Source organism: Tauraco erythrolophus, chromosome 8, assembly GCF_009769465.1.
Source record: "Tauraco erythrolophus isolate bTauEry1 chromosome 8, bTauEry1.pri, whole genome shotgun sequence".
Classification (NCBI taxonomy): Eukaryota; Metazoa; Chordata; class Aves; order Musophagiformes; family Musophagidae; genus Tauraco; species Tauraco erythrolophus.
Window position 1 is genome coordinate 7,960,613 of NC_141472.1, and position 21,783 is coordinate 7,982,395.

The following is a 21,783-nucleotide window of genomic DNA, read 5'->3' on the forward strand; positions in this document are numbered from 1 at the left end:
TATCCTTTCTAGTGCTCCTGCTGTTGGCTATTTTCAGGTCGGTATCATGAAAGAGTTGTTGCTTTAGAAGCAAGCATTCTGTAAACACGTCCTGTTGCTTACTGAATGAGTGCACACACGTTTTATTTGTGGTTTTAAGCTGTTTTCTTTCTCTTTAGGACAACTTATTTCTGATCGAGTGACAGAGATTGTGGCTAAATATGACTCCAAAGTCTACAGTACAAAGTATGATGACCAGTTAGCAACCAGACCTGCCAGTGCTGCTTTTGACGACAGCTACTTGGGTGAGTGTTTGAAAAGGAAGAAAACCTAGTTGTACTTGAAAAAACTCTCTTGCACTGTTCATATTTAAGCCTAAATCACTACTATTAATTCAACATTTGTCAGATAATTAGAGCTATACACCTGAAAATACGGTAATTTATTTATGGTGGAAGCTTAGTTATCTTGCAATAGACTTGATTCAAAAAGCACCTGATGATGAAATAAATGGAAATATTTCTATGAATTTCTGTGCTCTATGATTCAGGCTGAATATGGGAATGGCCAAGGCATGATTTTTGTGTGAGAATTTAGTCACATATCTATTTTTTTTAGAAAAGCAGCTGTTTCTAAATAATCTACCAAAACAAAACAAAAATATGAAAGAATTGTGTTTGGGAAGAAAAATAATGAAGACAGTCCCTTAGAGGAGTGGGAAATCATCATTTAGCTTCACGTATGTCTAACTGGGTTCAGAAAAAAAGCAAGGATAGGCCAGGATGTTTCCCAGGATGATAATTTTAAAATTTTCCTCTTCTGATCTCAAATTCATGGATGCTGATGAATTACAGTCTACTCATGTAGCTGTTCATAGTCTAATATTTATTACACTGTGTTTTAAGATGAACTGAGAAGACCGTGCGTAGGGACGTATGAAGAGTGTAAAGAGAGATGAAAGGTTTAATTATGTTTTTAAAGTGATTTACTCCTTTTGTCTCATCAGGTTATTCGGTGGCTGTTGGAGACTTCAATGGTGATGGCATAGAAGGTAAAACCCCTGCCTCAATAAAAAAAAAATCATGTTAATAGGCTGGGCAGGTCTTTCAAATAAATGGCATAGAACAAATGATACAGTGCACAGGAAAATGCATAAAACATTAGGAATAAGCTACTCTATTCAAGCAAAGTCATTGTGCTTTGGGACTTGAATGTTATCTGAGTGTCTTGCTTTATATTTCAGACTTTGTATCAGGAGTCCCAAGAGCAGCAAGAACTCTGGGCATGGTAGGAAATTTGAAACATTAAACTTCACAATAAATAAAAAAGATGAATGTTGTTGGTATGCTGTAACATGTATTTCTACATGTGCAGGTGTCCATTTACAATGGGAAAAACATGTCTTCCATGTACAACTTCACTGGAGAGCAGGTAGGTAGCTTTATTCAGTGTGGTGAATGACTGGGAGGCTATTCCTAGAGAAAGATGACATGTTGAGACGGTATTTTAAGTACTAGAACATATATTCTGTACGTTATTACCTTATGTGCCAAAGAAAATTTTATAAAGCCTGTAGGAACCTAAAAATATATGTTCTGTGAGTTCCTGTTTTGTAGTACTACTTAGAGAAACAATGTTACTTAAATGATGGAAATGTCTACTTTGAGAATTAGGAAAGAGGACTGGATCATGAAAGGGGGAATGGGGAAGGTAACTGATCAGTTCGTTTTCTGAGTAAGGAAGAGAAAGGAAAATACAAGGAGAAAGGAGACACACAATTTTGTAGTATATATTATCATCTCCGTAACATCTTTTCTATACAGCTTTGTATAAACTTGTTGTGTGTTTATATCACAACAACTCACAAGTTTGGTTTAAATTTTGTTTTCCAGATGGCTGCCTATTTTGGGTATTCAGTTGCTGCCACAGATATTAATGGGGACAAGTAAGTTTCTCTCCATTGCTATCCAACTTGTTTCCGAAAAGAAAAAAAAAGAAACTTTTATTAAAAAGTCTTTCCTACAATTCAGATTTTTGTCTTCATTACTGGTTTAGCACTTTCTCGTTAGCACTCAATGTTTGTATTAACAATTGTAGATTTGTTGTATTTATTTATATAAATGCACATGAGTCTATTCACAGGCTTTAAATGCATCACATTCTGGTATATTTGTGGTTACTTTGTCAATAAATATTTGCCTTCGATTGCAATTTAAAGATAGGTAACTTTAATCTTAATATTGACTTCAGTGCTAAGTTAGTCCTACTAACGGATGCTTAAGAGAATAAAACCGAATTTTTGTGCTGTTACTGAAGAACCTTATCCTTCTTTGGTCCAGTTACACAGATTTGTTTATTGGAGCCCCTCTTTTTATGGATCGAGGTTCTGATGGGAAACTTCAAGAGGTTGGCCAAGTTTCCATTTGCCTTCAACGAGCCTCTGGAGGGTTTCAGATCACAAAGCTGAACGGTTTTGAGATCTTTGCAAGATTCAGCAGTTCTGTTGCACCTCTGGGGGATCTAGATCAGGATGGCTTCAATGGTAGGACATCACTTATTGATCAGTATTTTCCGTTCGTAGATGAAATGTAGACAGAGCACTGACTGTGGATTCTGCACAGAAACATTAACCATTCTAACCATGACTGAATGTTGGACACTAAGGTCTAGACTCCTTTCGATGCTTGTATGCTACTCCCAAGAATGCTAACAGGAGTTACATGTATGCATCGAGCAGAGACTATACCATTTAAACTACAGCATGGATTATTTTAGCTGTTACACTGATCAGTTTATTAGTTTCTAAATGTACAATAGAAACTTCGATGAAATGCCTGACTCTCCACTGTGACTTGTTAGGACATCTTCAGTATAATTTTCCCATTTCCATTGCTTAAAGCCGACTTTCCTCTCCAGAAACACAATGATGACTGAAAAGAAGGTTTTGTTTCAGAGAGCTGGTTAAAAATGTTTTGATAGAAGATGTTTTCCTGAGAAAAATCTAGATTTTCTTATTTCAAAATGGAAGAGTGGTGAAAATATCCCATAACAACTATTGCCAACTGTACCAAGAACAAGTGTTTGGATGAGGAGTCTGAGTCTGATACAACTGAAGCTGTGGACTCTCAGACCTGTTGCCAGTGCTTCTTGTTACTTTCACTTAGGAATGGAGAGCAATGAAACAGACAAGGATCATATGGTTTTGGGATGGAGACTTCCAGAAATTCTAGGGAGAACATTTTGTTTTGCAAGTCATACTCTAGTGTTACCTAAAGAGTTGTAGGCACTTGAGTTGTGCAAAAAATGCTCATTTTTGTGTTTTCCATTCTGCTTGCAATCTAAGTATTATCTGAAAGATCAAGAATTACAATAGACTAATATTTCAGATTCCTGCGCAGCTCTAATTTAGTTTTTTAATTAAATTGTAAAATCATAGAATCATAGAATAGTTTGGGTTGGAAGGGACCTTTTTAGTTGATAATAGTATACAGAACTACTGTGAAGAAGCAATATCGCTGCAACTACTTACAGAAGACATTGGAAAGGTTATAACTGATAGGCAAAAATCTGATCACTTGATGAGATTATCTGAAAAATGCTTTGATTCCATCATATTTCAATCTGAAATACACTGTAGGTGAGAAAATCGTAGCAAAATCTGCCTCTCTTTAATTACTTTGCCATTATTTAGTCTGATTTTTCAGTCTTTCCCCTCCAGCTCTGTTTAATTTTGAGAGTGTTAATTAAAATGCTTTCCCTCAGTATGGTGCAAGATTGGAATTTCTCCTGTTTTCAGAAAGTTTGTTAAGATGAGTCAAAGATACAAAATGGTAAACTTTTAAGTTCTTGTTCTTTTAATGAAACTTTCTGAAATTTAAGGAAAGAGAAGGGAATAATGTAATTACTGTGTATAGTGTTTCATTTTTGGTCTTTAAACCAACTGTGGAAATATTGAATTTAGATGCTATGTACACTTCTAAAGCTGTCCTTACAGATAGTCCAATTAGCATTTTGTTTATTACTGTTTATTAGTCATTGATAATGAGTACTCTCAAATTTATTAAACTTTAAGAGATAGCATAATTGCATTAACTGAAAATTCTCCATAAAACTTACTGTCAAGCCATGATCAAGATAGACTGGAATTTGATATTTACCAGTGTTTTAGGCTGATTTAAATTTTCCAGAATTATTAAAATCTCACACCCATTGGGGGAACATGAGTGTGTTAATGAAATGGGCAGATAATCCTACTTAGTTTTGTGATTCGGTGCCAAAAGTGACTAATTCTAGGTGTTTAGTACTCTCAAAAGCATCTCAAATCCATATGATTTGGCTGTAAGTCAGTAACTGAAGTGCAGAAGTGTTTGTAGAACTATTCCTTTCCCTCCTCTCCCCTCGTGCAAGTCGATGATATACGTTCTTGTTAAACGTATATATTTTCTAGAAAAAACAGCACCCAGTTTAAAAAAAGAAGTTGTTGATGAGCATTTTAAAGGCCGATTGCGTTTCCTCTCTGCTGACACACAGTGAACCTGTAGTATCAGAAATTATTGATCAATGTAAGCACAAATATATTCTCCTAGTCTGCATCTGGAGGTGTTCACGATTGTTCTTTGGGTTTACAGATGTTGCAGTTGCTGCACCCTATGGTGGAGAGGACAAGAGAGGACTTGTCTATATCTACAATGGAAGAGCAAATGGTTTGAATGCAGTCCCATCTCAAATTCTTGAAGGGCAGTGGGCTGCTCGCACTATGCCACCCAGTTTTGGGTACTCGCTGAAAGGAGCCACAGATGTGGACAGAAATGGATATCCAGGTCCTTTGCCCTAAATGTCACTTTAGAATAACTTAATAGTAGCCCCACCTCTGACTAACAGCATATCTTAAAAAAATACATTGTAATGTGAAATATTTCTCCATTCTTCCTAGACTTGATTGTTGGAGCCTTTGGTGTTGACACAGCTGTTTTGTATAGGTAAGTATCCCTCTATGCTTCTACATAGGTGCAAATAGAATGAAAGCTCAGAGGTATTGAGTAACAAAAGAAAGCAGGATCAGGGAAACCTGAAATTCTGCTGCTCCACCTTTCAAACTGCTTGAGATTTTATATTGCTGTTTTCACTGAGTAAATCTACAGTCTGCAATCTATTATTTGTCTTTCTCAATAATCTGTAGTTAAGAGAAAATATAAGCTGTCTTCAAGGCTTTCTGATTGATGATATTTTAGATTCTGACACTCACATGATGCTGCTAGTTATTACACTGCAATCCCGATATTCTCATCCAGACTTGCTCATTATGGGAAAATACCTTTTTTGTCTGTGCCAGAAATAGATAGGACTTCCTCTTAACACAACTGTCCATGTTCTGACTCTGATGGTAATGAAAGGGCACAGCAAAGCTTCCTGCTTTTCCCTAAACTGCTCAGTGATTATCTGTTATTCTTGCAGTTTCACTAAATATTGTCCAAGTGTGTATGTGTATATTTCACAATTTGATGGAGAGAGGTGTTTTCTAACATGGTGTTGAATGCTGTTCAAGAGGATGTTTTCTTTGCAGGGCTAGACCAGTTATTAGAGTAAACGCTGCCCTGGAAGTTAATCCAACCATTCTAAACCCAGAAAACAAAGCCTGTTCCTTGTCAGATGTAAAAGTTTCTTGGTAAGCGTGGTATCTTTGTTTTACTTTGAGGGGAGGGACTTTTTTATTTCTATAAGCTTTCAATTTTGAAAGCACTCAGGAAGTCTAGTCAGCTTACTAAGAAAAGGCAATCAAATGCAGATTTTTCTGAAAGAACAGACGGTACAAAATAAGAAGTCTTTGACAACAGCGGGAGGACCAACATTGCCTTGAATAGATATTAGACTGACTCCAAGGTTATGTCCTACCTGCAGAGATTGCCAGTTGTCTGTGTTGAGTAGAGTTTAGACCTTCCCAAGATGGTAACGGATCACATAGCTTCTGCAGTGTTTTTACCCATTAACTTACTGTTCAGGTGGACTTACGGAAAACACTTGGGAAATGATCTGCTCTGCCAACTGGTTCTTGTTCCTGGACTGTTATCTAAACCCACTTTTCCTTTCTTGTGCTAACTTCCTTTTCAACTCACTATGCCAGTTCCTTCTAGCTTGAAAAATAAATAAGCCACACTTGATTTCAGGAATAAACATTCTACTTCAGTGGTGACTATTCCTGCATGACTCAAGACTCCAAAGCTTTACATTGCTTGTTTTGCTGTCTGCTTATTAATATGTTATAGTTTCTCTCCTATCAGTAGAACATAGCTTTTGGGAGTGAGCTAGAGCCTCAAAAGAGAATAACTAAGAACTGAGAAAAACAGTAAAGAATTTTAGAAGAAAATGAGGGGAAAAAAGTGAGTGAAATTAATATTTTCTTTTCCTCCAAAACAGCTTCAAAGTAAAGTTCTGCTTGAAAGCTGATGGCAAAGGAAAGCTCCCTAATTCACTCAGTAAGTTCTGCTAGTTTGAAAACTTTGAAGTCTTTTTATACTGTTTGCAGACATGAGGACGGGTTGTTGTTCTTTTTCACTATTGAAGCAGTTGGCTACCTTTTACAGCACAATCCTACCAATTCAGTAACTATATACATCTATATGACTATTTTCAGCAAATTTTTTGCTGAAGTTGTGTTGAAGTCAGTGGGATTTGAGCATACTTGGCACTTTAAGCATATGTTTAACCATTTGGTGGAAATAGTCTTGGAAAGTCCTTTGTATTTTACATAATTGAGATCAACTCTTGATGAGGGGAGATTTAGACAAGAATATTCAAGTATGTGCATTGTTAGGCCTGAAAAATATAGACAAGCCACAAGGAATTTCTCACATTTCTGTTAAAATCATGACCTTCTGATTAATATCACTGATTTTTTTTCATCAGATTCTCTGGATCAGAATCAGGAAAAGATTGTTTCAAACAAGTTGTCAAGTTGTTATAAGAGATTTTGTAGTGTGGCAGACAGCCTGCTACAATCGAGTTTTATCTACTGATTATAAAAGCTTTTCCTTATTTTCACTATGATATGTATAGAGACGGTATGATCTGGAAAGATTCATATAAATAGCTGTTACATCTTTTAAATTTCATTATCTGTATCAAATATTTGGAGTAATTAGAGTAGCGATACAGTTAAATAAATGTCGTGCAAGACTGCTTTACAGTTTTCTGGGGGAAAATTTTTTTTAACTTTTGTTCTTGTAGTTCTACAGCAATTATAAATTGTAAATGTATCAGTGCTTTTATGTTTCCAGTTTCCAAGGAAAAAACATAGTCCAATTTAGGACAACAACAGTGCTTGTTAATCACTACTTTGAGAACTAATGTAGTAATAGATTTTATATTGAAAGAACTGGAAGTTCTCTAAGTTCCAAGTACTAGGTTTTTATTGTAGCTGAAATGAGTGTTCAGCTCCATTTCTGATGGGAATCTGCACTGTGTTTAATTGAATGAAATATCCCTAACCTAAATGCTTTGAATTGGACAGATTTCCAAGTGGAGCTGCTGTTGGATAAACTTAAGCAGAAAGGAGCTATAAGGAGAGCTCTCTTTCTCCACAGCAAACAGCCTAGCCACTCTAAGAACATGACTATTACAAAGGGGGGCAAAATGAATTGTGAAGAACTTGATGCCTTTTTGAGGGTAAGTAGCCATTTATGTTTTAGGCAAATACTTTTTGGGGATTTGTCTATTACAAGTTCCTTATGTTAGGTGTTTTAAAAAAAAAAAAAAAGAAATGCTAGAGAAACTTCATGCCCAATGGATAATCCTAAAATTACTAAAGCCATATGTCTGTCTCGGGTTATCACTGTTGCCAGAGGATGAACAATGGATATTATTGTGACTAAGGTTCTGGTCACTAAATGAATTGGAAATTCAATTCCGAACTTTGTTATGGACTTCTTGGACAAGTCATCTAGGCACAAAATTAGTTACAATTTCTAAGGAACATGAAAATCAGTAAGCAGAGGTTGTGCTTCTACTTTGGAGGTAAAAGAATAAAGAAAAATACGGATCTGCAACATAAAAGCAAAGATCATCAAATAATAGAGGAGACAGAGAAGGTTGAAATATTTTTTGCTTTTTCTCAGTATTTTTGTTTTAGTCCCCACACATATGGACAGATGCTAACACAATTGAAAAATATAAGCCAGTAGAAGAAAGACTGGCTGAAATAAGGAAGGACATGTGAAAGTGTAGCTATGTGTGTAAATTAGATGCAGCTCAGATTTATCTCTGAGCACTTATAAATCAAACATAAAGAATACTTACTCCCCTTTCCAAAAGAAACCCAACCCAATAAAAATATTAGTAATCATTAAGGATTCCTGGAGGATGGGTAATACCTTTCTTTGACTGGCTTTATGAGTGAGATATATATGGAAATAGATATCCAGATCTCAGTGTTAGTAAAGCTTTAAGAATTTCCCACCTGACATTCTTATAAAGAAAGTAATGACACATGACCTATATGAAATTACCTTAAATTGGATGCAAAACCAGTTGAAAACTGTAAGTTATTAATAGGTTTCTGCCCATAGAAGATAGCTTCTCTGGTAAGTTCCTGCAGTGAGCTGTTCTAGATTGAGTAATTTTCATTATTCTCAGAAATGAGAATAATGAAGTGTAGTTTACACTGATAAAATCTGTGGCTAACAAAGCTAAGAGATTGTTTCTAAGTACTTTGAAAGGCAGGATCAACATTTGATAAACAGAATGATTTGAAATACACAATATGAATGTCAGCAACTCCAAGTGCAAAGTAATAATTTTAGGAAAGAAAAATCACAAGTCCAAAGATGAAGGATCTTACAAGCATACTGAATTTTGTCTGACAATAAAGTGGAATTGTATAGCCCTTTAGGCTCCTCACTATTATAGTTCTGTGACTTAATACTTCCATATACTTCAGTTTTCCTTTCGTAAAACAGGCATGTTACTACTAAAATTGTCCATCTTCTAAGTTCACACTGCAGGTTTTCTGACAAGAGATTTTCTAGTTTGAAAAGAGCTCAGAAATGTTGTTTCGGCTTCCTCATTCCTACTACAACGTGAACAATAAATGAAAACACTGCTCAGTATTGCTCTTGGGATGAATGTTTGCCTGTAGAGACTTTTGAAGAATATTTTTGTTGTTGTTTTCTTCACATGTTTTAAATGTAATTCAAATCTTTGGTTTCTTCAGGATGAATCTGAATTTAGAGACAAACTAACTCCCATTACTATTTTTATGGAATATCGTCTGGATTACCGAACAGCTGCAGATGCAACAGGATTGCATCCTATCCTCAACCAGTTCACTCCTGCTAATATGAGCAGACAGGTATACCCCTTACACAACCTGCGATGAGAGAACCCAGAACAAATTTTCAGCTCTCAATACTTATCTTAGAACTTTTGAAAAATTAACATACCACAATATACATCTAGGCTTAAGTATTTGAATTATGGAAATATCAATAGTTATTCTATGTTTGTCTTCTCTTTTTTACCTTCTCTGTGTCAAATTTCTTTTTTGACACTTTAATCCTTAGTGCTAGACTTCCTTTTCACACTCACTGATTAACGGTTTTCTGGAGAAAAGCAGTTAGAGTAGTATTGCAGGTGTCAATCTTGAAGGATTGGAGTGTTTCATCCATTGCTCATACTATGCTGCTCTGTGTATATTATGTTTATCCCTATAGTTCTCTTAAGGTAATAAACATAGTTTTCTATTTGTGTCCTTTTTTACAAATTTTTATACTTGTTTGTAAAGAGGATGGTGGAGATACAACTCAAGATAAACAGATTACTCAAAGTATGAAAAGAGCATTGAGATATGTAGACATGCAGTGTGGCAGGATGAGGCACAGTGCCCCCCATACATAAAAACTCATCGTTCTCTTCTGAGACATCATGAGATGAAGGTATCTCATAACCAGCTATTTAAAATTTTTTTTATTTGTGCTGAAACGGTATTATTGAAAATGTATGTTAGAACAGATGCAGGAATTACTGCAACAATATGCGTTTGATTTTTGCATAGGCACATATTCTGCTGGATTGTGGTGATGATAATATCTGCAAACCAAAGCTGGAGGTTTCAGTAGAAAGGTAAATACATTAGAAAAATACTACAGGGAAAAGTAACTTCCTTACTTGAATACTAAACTTCAGAAGCTTGTAACACTTTTGTTAAAAGGATGTGTTGAAATAAGAACTCCTCCTCAGTGTATACAATCTAAACTCATGCTTATTTGTTTTAAGGAAAACCCATTTTCTGCTCTGTAACTTAATGCCTTTAGCATGTAATACAGGGAGAGCACGCACCCTGGCCCCCACTATAAGTACACAGCATTTATTTGTGTGTTTGCTAAGCTAGACACGCATAGCAAGCATTATCCAGTGTTAGCAGCAATTGTACCACTGTTCTGTTACTTGATACTAGACACACACATGAAGATGTGAACAGACATGATTTTATCCCGCAAGGGGTGGAGTAGGGCTCTGTTGTCACGTGTATGAAGAAAATTGTTGGTAATATCTTTTATTAAACCTTGAAAAAAGAAGCAAGTTTTAACTCATAATTCATCACGAGTCTGTCCTATTTGTGCTTTGTATACCCGAAAGCCATTCTTAGTGTATCGTCTCTACTCATCAATATTTGGGGGGGTTTTATGCCCTTGGTGCAGAGCCATAGCATGTGCACATGTATGTACATAGTACAGTTCACAAACGTACTAATTCATGCAAATGCTTCAGAAACATTTTACATCAGTACAGGTGCAGTTAAGTTTTCTTGTAGTTGGTGAAATGAAAATACATTGTTTGGGAAGGTATTCTTGTATTTGGAACAAATGTATTACAGAGGTCTTAGCTGTATTCCGTAGCTGAGCCTTCCATCAAGTTTTGTTACAAATGTATGCTTGTACCTCTGCTAAGTAGGCATGTAATTCAAAACATACACAGTGATTTAGCTGTTTGTAAGTTTTGTTCTTTGTTAAAAAAATATTTCAGTGGTTTTGTGGTTTTTTATAAAATTTTATAAAAAAAGATTCTTACAAACCAGCATGTAATATTTGCACTATTTTTGAGATTATAAACATGTTTTTATTTTAAACATAGTGTAGAGCTCTTCTCATATTCCTGAGGCATAGGTATTGCCTCTAGATTTCTCTAATGTCTTTGTGCAATTTCAGAACGTATCTCGTTTCTATAAGTTCAACCATTCAATACTCTTTAAAACCTGAATGCAGAGCTAATTTTTACACTTGTTTTTTGTAGTGATCAGAAGCAGATCTATATTGGTGATGACAGTCCCTTGACACTTATTGTCAGTGCTCAGAATCAAGGGGAAGGAGCCTATGAAGCAGAACTCTTTGTCATCGTTCCACCCCAAGCAGATTTCATCGGCGTTGTTCGTAACAATGAGGTAAAAATTCTCACTATCTTTCTTCTTTGAGTAGTCATGTTTCAGGTGCTGCTATGGAAGTCTGTGGGAGAGGGTCCATCAGTGGTGGGTTTTTGCGCTTCAATCGTAAAGCACCAAAAAATGATAAGGTTCTCCAAGCCCCGAGGCTACGTAACACCTGGCTGGCCTGTTCCAGTTTAAAAGCCTACTGTTAGCAACAAAGGAGAATCATAGCTGTGATGAAGCTTGATACACAGAATTTATTTGCTACAAGTCTTTATTTGAACAGTGCCCTGTTAGTTTATTTAAATTTAGTTAGTATGTTATGTGCCTAGGTAAAAAACTGGGCACCTGTGCAGCAAAAAGTGATGTTGGGTATTACTTTTCTCTTCCACTTCAGTATGTAGAAAGTCTTGGGTGTCAGTTACCCTGACTATACACAGAACGTTAAAATTTATTTCCTGACTTTCCCTTGTGCGGCGGATGAATGCACGGACTCCATAGATGTGATACCAGAGACACCTTTATTACAATTTACAAGCAGTTTTTATAGATCATCACTCCAGCTATGATGTGTCCACGCGCCCCTTGCCCAGCTGTGATTGGTTACAAACAATAGTGCACGCGCCTATTTTAGCTTTACTATTGGCTATGCCTAAAAAAGCACTACTAAACTAAATAACAGTTTCTCGCACACCTTATATCATCTTCCCATACTCCCTATGTCAGCTTCTCACACTCCCTGCGCTAGCTTCTCACACTCCCCATGCCAGCTGCTCACACTACCTTTTCTTTTCTATCCTCTTTATTGGGGTTTCCCAACTTCAGAAAGAACACAGGCTTAAATCATCAAGGTCAAACCCCAACTGTAACTGTGTGTATGATTCCACACCCTTGTATTACAAAATGTCTTATAACTTCTGTTTCTTTGAGGACACATGGGTATAGTCCAGATTTTGTTTCAGCCCATTACAGCTATATATAAGTAATAGGCTTTCAGATTTTCTTCATCCTTGTTATTCAGTATAACCTATATATCTGTAAAGTTGCAAAATGTTAAGGGGAAAACTATTTTCCCCTATATCAAAGTATTCCAACTTTGATACCACATCCTCCATATATGCTGGACCATGCCTAGGTTTGGTTCTCCAGTTTGCCTCTGCTACTCTAGAGCTTTGTGATGTGGCTTTATCCAAAATCTGACAGCTCGTCTAAGACCTCTGTTTGTGTAAGCTAGTAAGTATTCATGTCATTTTGCCTTCCAGTCTTTATTTTCCTATGGAGAGTTTGCCCAGTTGCCGAAGTTTCTTCGCATAGATTTTAAAGAACCACGTGGAGAAATGCTTTAGGTCACAAAAATCATCAATGCTACCCAATATAAGAGTATTGAATTTTTCTTTTTATAACCTTGGACAGAGCATCTGTCTTGTATAAAAAAACATTTATCTCCATGGAGACTTTTGTACTCAGATTTTATTTAATTTTTATGCTTGACTGTGTTAGGACTGAGAAATTATGTTAAAATTAATGCAGCATATCGAGAACTTTTCTCCAGACATTCATCCGGGTGTCCAGATGTAAAGAATGACATTCCTTCTGGTTTATTGCAGACTTTAGCAAGACTGTCATGTGCATTTAAAACAGAGAATCAAACTCGCATGGTAGTCTGTGACCTGGGAAATCCCATGAAAGCAGGAACTAAGGTAAGGTTTGGTCCAACAGGTGTCTGGTAGCTCAAACATTTTGCTTAATCACAGTAGTATTTTGGGCTCACAGGAATTTAAAATTAGATGTATGTGACATTTAGCTGCCCACATGTTTGTTTAGTTCACTGGTCATTGACTTCAGCTAAATTAAAGGCCGAAAGGAGTGTTCATGAGTTTTATGATGGAAAGGAATTAGTGAAAAGGAATTAGTGAACTCTGATCCCTTATGAGTTTGTCTTTAGATGTATCTGATAGGTATTTTTAGTATATAATAAAGAGCTAGCTTATAACACACCTTTCTTTTAGTGGAAACTTAATAGTCATCCTGTCTTCTGCCTAGTTTTGTGAAGTCTGAGAGAGAGTTTTGTCTAGTTGAGAGCTCTGCTCTTCCACCAGATGCAGCTGAAATTGGAAGAATTAAGAAACTATTAGTGCGACCTGGTAGACATTAAGATGATATGACATAATAAGTCTTATTTTCTGAGGAAATAAAGTGAAAATCAGTCACAATCGTAAACGCTTTGATGGTGCTTTTCTTCCAAGAGATGTTTTGTGTAGACGAATAAATGCTATTTCCAAAGTCTTTCAAACTATATCAAGTGCAACTGTTGAAGCAACCGTCATGCACTGACTTAGAATAAACCTGGAGAACTGAAGTTAGAGTCATGTGGTTTTGCAACACATAGGGAGGCTCAGTTAAGTGTAGAAATAGCCAAAGCAAGGGAGGGATTTAATGATGTAAACCTTACATTTCTATTTTGTGGCAGTGATGCATGAGCTGAAATCTACAGAGAGTACTGTACCTTTCTAGTCTTGATGAACTGGACAATTTGCCAGTTAGCTGTGTGTATTCTCTTATGACCACAAGCCTCAAGTAATTTTGTTCTAGTATAATAGTATTAAGAAGCTTTTATTGTGTATTTTATTGTGCTTCCACTAAACCATGGTGATTATTTTTTTTCTAAAGCTATTAGCTGGCCTGCGTTTCAGCGTGCACCAGCAGTCTGAAATGGATACCTCTGTGAAGTTTGACTTGCAAATCCGAAGGTACGGAAATCTATGAGTATGTACCTCACCTGGTAGATAACATGCTAAGTAAATAGACTGTGAACTAAGCCATTAGTTTCGCTCTGGACTAATTCTCTGATCTTTGCCTCGTAATTATTTAAAATATAAACATCTCTTCAATGAATTATGTTTTCTAAAATAGGGGGGAAAATGTAAGAAAACAGTTTTCTGTTTGGATGCAGTTTCTTTTGCTTGTAGCTTTTAGACAGGCTGTGGCACAAGTGAAATATTAATAATGAAGAACAAAACCATTTAAAATGATTCAAGAAAAACTTTATATTTTTGCACCTGCGTACCGTTGTGATTTCTTGACGCTTGCGTAGTGTCACAGAATGACTTGTGTCTTTGGGTTTCTAGCCCTGTTTTAAACCTGATATTTGAACTCTGAATTCCTTCTGATGTAAAGTTTAAGCCAGAGCTTAAAATTTTATGGAGAGGTGTAAGTCTTCCAGAAAAGGCAATGCATGTGAATGTCTGAGCAGAAGCAACATGCAGTGAACCATTTTGAGCGTTCTACAGTAGCCAGCATAAGAGAGTCTAAAAAATTATATGGAACAAAACAGTAGTGTTCCTGTTAATTACGAGTACAGCACTTTCATGTAGTGTATGATATATAAATCTGATTTTATACTATTAGAGATGATGTTTAAGATTTGGAAATGTGATTAATAGGAATCTCTTTACCCAATACAGTTTTATGTTGCTTAATGGACAATGCAAATACAGCTGCTTTTTCTTCCACATGGTGGACCAAAGGCTTTTTTTGTTTTCCATTTAAGGACTTCATTTTTTTTAATGTAGTGAATAAATTATTTTCATCCACATACAGCATTTTTCATCTACAATAGTTAAATAAGTTTAAACCTGCCATTCTCTTTTAATGGTACAGTGTTTTGCCATACTGATCAAAGGCCTTGGCAGCCTTTGGTCTCACATAGCTGTCAGTTCAATTTTTTTCCCTCTTCTCCATTAGCTAGTAAGCTGTGCCAGTGGCATGTGACTAGTTCTTTGCAGAAAGTGATCTTCTCTGGGATGTCCATCGTCTTCCTTAGGCTAACAGCAGTCACTAATGACCTTTCACTGGGAGAAGGAAGTCAGTAAGGTTGTTTGACTCATGCTTCTCTTCTGACAGAAGAGAAGGGAAGTTCCTGTAATATTTTACACCTTTTATGGAAGCTATTTCCTTATGTTACTTCTGAATGCCAGAACAGTGATGCAATCGAGCATGGTAATCACAGTTCACAGTGACAGGCATTAGCAAGGTATTATCATGAAGAGGTTTTAAAGATCACATTAGTTGTCTTAAACTCACAAAGCTAGATTCCCAAAGCTGGCACAATTCCTGGCAGAAAAACTCTAGTCCCTGAAAGAATGAGGTATTTACAGGTTAGGAAGAAAACACTGTTGCATGTATTTTTTGATTACAAGAGCAGTGAAGAGTAATTGGAGGATTTAAGAAGATCTTTCTAAAGGAAATTGTTTGGTTAGGTAGACCGAATTGTCTAAGTAGAGATCAGGATGCTGTTCCCAGCTCCACTGTGAGGGGAATAGGAGTGTACTCTATATTTCTTTTTCTCAATTTACAAAGACACTCCAAAGAAATTTTATGTATGAATGACTTTACGTGCCTTAGTATCTGTCATATCTTGGTGTATCTGAAGTGTAGGAATTGGATGTTATCTGTATTTGTTTACTGGTTTAAACGCTGTAAAGAAGGGTAGGCAAAAGTAGCCCTAGCTTACTTTTCTGCTCTGGGACGAGTTTGAGGCCAAGAAGTCCCTGAGCAAAACACATGTCCTAAAGTGGAACTCAAGGCTCTGCTAGCTGTATTGTTGATGTTATCCCACAGTGCTGGCATTTGAATTTTCTTACACGTGGCAGCTAAGGGACAGAGTCGGAATTAGCTCTGTGTCCTTTATTGACTCTCCCTGCTGAGGGACCTCCAAATCCACTGAGAGTGGCACTGTCATGCATTTAAGCGAGAACTTACTGGAATCTGCTTCTTAGTTTTTAGTAAATGTGCTTTGCTACAGTGGCTCAGGAGTCATTATGATGTTACAATTATTTTAAGATTTTTTTAAAAAAAAAAATACTTATCTTATTTCATTTAAGAAATTAACTTCTTTTCTCTACAGTTCCAACCTGTATGACAATGTCAGTCCAGTAGCATTCTATCGGGCTGACCTTGCTATTTTAGCAGCTGCTGAAATTAGAGGGTAAGCATTGATACTATTTTAATAAACGTCTTTCTCAAATGAGCTTTGCATGTTTCCTTCTTTATATTCAATGAACTTTCTTTCAGGTTTGTATACATTTTCAAGAAGCCTTAGGGAATTTTTAATCATAAAGAAAATGTGGTTCTTTCTAGCCACCCTTTGGACTTTCAGATCTTAAATAATTCTAACTAATAACAAAATTAATTCCAAAAGGAATGTTGTGCCTCTATTACTATAGGTTTTTTTAGATGAAGGAAGAAAAAATAAATCACCCTTCATTTTTGCAGTTGCATGCATTTCTGCAGGTTGCTTTACTCCTCCATGAACTGTTACTGGATTTTCATCCGAAAACCACTGAAACCTTTTCTAAAACCAAAGTTGAAAATCCTATTGAGGATAAATTTGCAATGCCCTCACCTTCTTCAGTCTTAAGCATGGTATTAATATTGTAATGATTCCATTACCTCTGTAACTTCTGCTTACCAGAAATCTGTACTTCAAACCTGAAAGCTGTACAGTCCTCTTGCTTAGCCAGTTAGCTCAGATTCCTGAGTCGTTGTTTTTTTTTAATTTCCACTACATTCATTATTGCGATCTGATTTTGTTAATATCTGAGAGGTGAGGGGATGGCACAACTGAAAAGCATTATTGCTAGCTTCACTGTTTCCAGTGCATGCTGAATTAGTCTTATGACTGTACTGATAAGTCTCTACAACATCAACATTCTCGTTATCGAAGTATTTCACACTTTGGTTTTTGGCTGACATATATGTATCTTAATTCTATTAGTGGTTTACTAGATGTTGTAGGATGAATCCAAAGTTTAGGACAGCAAAAATTGTTTCTAAATACAAGGTTCATCTTTTTGTATAGAGAAGAATACTGAACCTTTAATATACAAGCCACTCAACCTCTGTTCTTTCTGATTTTATATACAGAGGATGAAAAATTGGAGGTTTTATTTTAAGCCTGTTGATTTTTTGAGATGTTCTAGAGAATGACATTCATCGTTTCATACTTTATAGTAACGAATTGTTTGCTCTGCTGTTTAGTGTGTCGTCTCCTGATCACATATTCCTTCCTATTGCAAATTGGCAGCCGAAGGAGAATCCAGAAACAGAAGATGATATTGGGCCTCTAGTTCAGCATATCTATGAGGTATGCAGTTACTACTGATTTCAATTACACAGTTCAGTGATAAAGGAAAAGAAATCTATTGGTGTAGCTTTTCTTCGGAGTAAATGATGATTTTTTTGCTTCATTTTGTTCTTGCATGGAAACAAAATGATTTTTTTTTTTTTTTTTTAATGCTGGGTCATTAATTGGTATCTGCAAGGAGGGCTGGAATGCATGCCATTAGTGTAACAGGAGTGGCCAAATAGAAGAGGCTGATTTTTTTACATCATATACATATTTTATCTTCTAGCTCTTTGAAATCTAGATAAAACATTTGAAGTAACTTGAACTCAGAAAATGACTCATGGCTATAAATTATTCAGTATTCTCATTAGTCCAGCTGTTCAACTGTTCTGAATCATTATTGTAAAGATTCTGCCTTGAAAAATTCTAAGTATTTAAAACTTCCTTAAAAGAATTGTCACAGCTTTAATCTAGATTGTTTACTTTAACTGAGAGTGCTATGTGAATAAGAATAGATAAAAGGTTTTCTAGAGCTTAAGAGGCCATTTATCTAACAAAACTTATGGGTGTATGTGTCTGTGCTCATAGTATTTTAGCTGAGACATATACAGTGGCTGTGATTCATGCAATAGACTACAAAAAAAGTACATTTTTTCAAGGAAAAAAACTACATTTCTTCATGGCAAAAAAACCTAATGCCATATAGTTTTTCTTAGAAGTAATTTTTATCAAATTACAGAAGTAATTTGAAGTTTTGCCTGTTGGGGGACTGAAGTTTAGATACCATTATTAGGTAAAGTTGTTGATGATATTGCCATAAGTAGTTGCAGGTAGGGGTAGCGGCGGTATCGTTTATGGCTTACATATAAAATAGCAACTATATGCACTTTAACAAAGAAGGTGGCATTGTTGTTTTTCATATCTGTTAACTTTATTTTCATAATCAGCTGAGAAACAATGGTGCAAGTGCATTCAGCAAGGTGATGATGACTCTGCAGTGGCCTTACAAATATAAAAACTACACACTGTTGTATATGGTTCAGTATGACATTGATGGTCCCATGAACTGCACTTCTGATATGGAAATCAATCCCTTGAAAATTAAGGTAAGTAGGACTTTATTTTTGCTTGAGTGAAATGAAGTATGTTTGTTTTGGGAACAGACTCTTAATACCCAAATCCTTGAGAATATCTAACATTGAGTTGCTGAGGAACAGGACTGCATTGTATACAGCAAGTGAAATAAAAGGTAGAGAATAGATTGTCAGCCCAAAGATAAATTTGTCTTGCTTCTTTTTGTTGTGTTGTTTTGGGTTTTTTTTCCCCTTGAAGACTGTACTGTATGAGTTCTAAGTCCAGAGCAATGGAATTACATTGAATGTGGTTGGGAACCAGAACATTCCAAATTCTTCTGCGCTGCTTATGTAAATTTTCTGGGGTTTATTTCTTGGAAGAAAATGGCATTATTTTTTCTATTACTAGCTTATTTATCTAGGGCCCTGTCCAAATGCCACAGAGGTCAATAGGGGTGTTTCAGTGAGGCTTAAAAGTATGTTATCACTGCCAGCAAAACATGCAGTTTGCAGATCACAGAGCAGAAGAAACTCCTTTTTCCCAGGTTGGACTAGGCAAAGAAACACCAGATAAAAACCAGCCAGTTTGAGAGTGGAGAGCTGAATTCTGAGACAATTTAGAACAAACAGTAAAAATCAGTATAGTAGTTCTAGAAGCATTTAAGCGAACACATGGATAAAAAGACTAAGGGAAGATACTCAATGTATAGAAAACAAAGAATACTTATGTATCTTTGATAATCAGAAATCAACTTTAGTGAATATATAAATACAAATTTCCTGTGCTTTTGGTGTATCATTGGTAATAATATATTTTTTTTACAACTCTCTTGTAAGTTTTCTCATACAAATTTGTTACGTAGAGGACAAGTAGCATGGCTCTGTCTAGTCCCATATGTAAATCTACAATTTTACATTGGGAATTTCTAAGGAATTACTGAAGTTTTTGTGTATGTCTGGACATGTATACACATGTACAGTGATATGTGGTACATCAGTACTGTACTAGTGCTATTTTTTCAGAGTTAAAAACTGAAATGTTGAGGCAAAATTTTTTATTAAAGATCACAAAATTGAATTATTTATTGCAGTCTAAGAGTATTTTTTTCCTATACATGAAAAAGTTTTGATTTGAAAAAGAATTCAGATACTCAAGGCTCTGTGTTAGTTCTTAGTAGAAATTTTCATCAGTGATCTAGAAAAGGCAGGAGTTACATTTTAATTACAGCTGTAGGTAAAGACAAGTTCTGAAGAACAGCTAGGATAGAGAGAAACCTGATTAGGTATATTTTTTTTTTTTGACCTTAACTTTGAAGTCTGCAAGTATTTAAATGTAAGAATTATCTATTATTTGGGTTTCCTTGGTGTATCCTAGGTTTCTTCTAAAGATGATGATAAGAATGAAACACTTGGCAGGGAAGATAGTCGCGATCATCGTATCAGTCGAAGGGATGTAACTGCCATTGAGGGAGACGTGCACACTTTGGTAAGCTCTCAGCATTGATATGTTGATAATATTTTTTTTTTTTAAACAAGAAAATGGAGACAAAAGCTCCAGGAGCTGAAGAATCATTTCAGAAAATCCATGTTCTGTATTTAAACAGTTAACAGATAAAAAAGTCATATGCTCTGGAGCTGTGTTGTTTTGTTTTCCAATATGCATCAGTTTTCCTCAGGGTAGTCAGCCACTGAGGCATACCTCAGGTTTTGTGCTGTTATGTTTTACGTGCTTACAAACAAAAGTCAATCTTCTATATAGTGCTATTTTCTGAATTTGCAAATCAGTTCTTCATAGGAGGAGGGCTGGTAAAATAAGGTAACTGGGACAAAGCAGGTGAGTGTTCCTCTCATCATCTTTGCTACAAATTACAGTTGATTTCACAACATCAGCGCACATGCTGCAATCATGGAGAACCTGCTCTTTCCAAACAAGACTGGAAATAACCTGTAAGATGAAGTAAATATATTACTGTATCACTGCCTTTGTAACCGCACTCGCAGAAGTGAAGGCAAAGTAGGAGAGGCAGGCAGCTGAGAGAAATGCTTGGGAGAGTAGGGTGGACCAATGGGACTAAGGCAGTACAACCCTGATTCCAGAAACGTTTAGGCTTTAGAGAGGATAAAAAAAGGACTGAGCAAAGAAAGTGAAAATAGGAATTAATTTCTTGTTTTATGGTGAGAAAATTTACTTATTTTTTTTAGATACAAGCTACAGATATTCTTCAGTATCTATAAATCCAGTTTGGGAGTTTTGTTTTGTTTTTTAAAGGGTTTGTTTTTGCCAGATCTTCCCAATGGCTTAGCAGGGTTTCACCCCAGATACTAATATCCAGTAATCATACTAATTTCACAGAGTTGTATTTACACTAGCAGTACAGTGCTTTTATCTATAGTACAGCTAAAATCACGATTATAAAATGAAGCCTTGTTTTGCCCTGCTTTCTTCTTGAAATACTGATGGTTTAGCATCAGTATTATCTGATGGATTTTAATGGAAATGTGGTTGATACAGGTCAGTTGAACTTCTGTAGTCCTAAGTATGGCTTATAGATTAAGTCTGTCAGTCAAGTTGGAAGACTTGCGTTGAATTCAAGGAAGCATATTTTGTTGGCACCACGTGCAGTTAATTGCCATGAGTTTTCCTATCAAAACACACCTGGAGCACAGTAATGTGAATTTACTAGAAACCCCATGCACATGCACACACGCCCCCCACACATTTTTTTCCTACATCTGTACATAAAGTACATACCTTAAAGCTACCACCAGCTGTTTCATCTTTGAGATCCAAGTGGCTCACATAATCTTCTTCTGAATGCAAGCTTACGGGACTCTGTAAGTAATTATTCAATACTGGGGGTTATTTAATATATTCAAATGGCTTATGGTGCTTCTCCAGGAAAAGAGGACAATAAAGTATGTGTATGAGTAAAGTAATGCCATTAACAACTTTCCAAACACTTTCATATTTGGCATATCCTTCCTATTTTTATATGCAGGGCTGTGGAACTGCTGATTGTTTAAAGATAGTCTGTCAAGTTGGCCACTTGGAAAGGGGAAAGAGTGCAATACTGTATTTAAAATCACGCCTTTGGACCCAAACTTTCATGAATGTAAGTGACTGAATATTCAGTCCCTGCTTATGAAACATATAAAAAGTGATTTTATTTTTTTTATCCGCATGCAATACT

At 35.9% G+C, this 21,783-nt stretch overlaps 1 protein-coding gene across 1 annotated transcript in view; it reads left to right on the forward strand.

The window, feature by feature from the left end:
* ITGAV (integrin subunit alpha V) overlaps nt 1-21,783 on the forward strand; it is a 55,084-nt gene that overhangs the window by 25,621 nt on the left and 7,680 nt on the right. Inside the window, exons 7-27 of the mRNA XM_086615454.1 lie at nt 159-284; nt 986-1,030; nt 1,223-1,266; nt 1,354-1,410; nt 1,872-1,924; nt 2,319-2,521; nt 4,608-4,799; nt 4,913-4,958; nt 5,543-5,644; nt 6,394-6,452; nt 7,487-7,641; nt 9,185-9,322; nt 10,025-10,092; nt 11,263-11,410; nt 13,000-13,092; nt 14,063-14,142; nt 16,299-16,379; nt 17,432-17,537; nt 18,467-18,625; nt 19,968-20,078; nt 21,592-21,705. Of these exons, the coding sequence (XP_086471580.1) occupies nt 159-284; nt 986-1,030; nt 1,223-1,266; nt 1,354-1,410; nt 1,872-1,924; nt 2,319-2,521; nt 4,608-4,799; nt 4,913-4,958; nt 5,543-5,644; nt 6,394-6,452; nt 7,487-7,641; nt 9,185-9,322; nt 10,025-10,092; nt 11,263-11,410; nt 13,000-13,092; nt 14,063-14,142; nt 16,299-16,379; nt 17,432-17,537; nt 18,467-18,625; nt 19,968-20,078; nt 21,592-21,705 (2,180 nt within the window). The remainder of the gene's footprint in view (nt 1-158; nt 285-985; nt 1,031-1,222; nt 1,267-1,353; nt 1,411-1,871; nt 1,925-2,318; nt 2,522-4,607; nt 4,800-4,912; nt 4,959-5,542; nt 5,645-6,393; nt 6,453-7,486; nt 7,642-9,184; nt 9,323-10,024; nt 10,093-11,262; nt 11,411-12,999; nt 13,093-14,062; nt 14,143-16,298; nt 16,380-17,431; nt 17,538-18,466; nt 18,626-19,967; nt 20,079-21,591; nt 21,706-21,783) is intronic.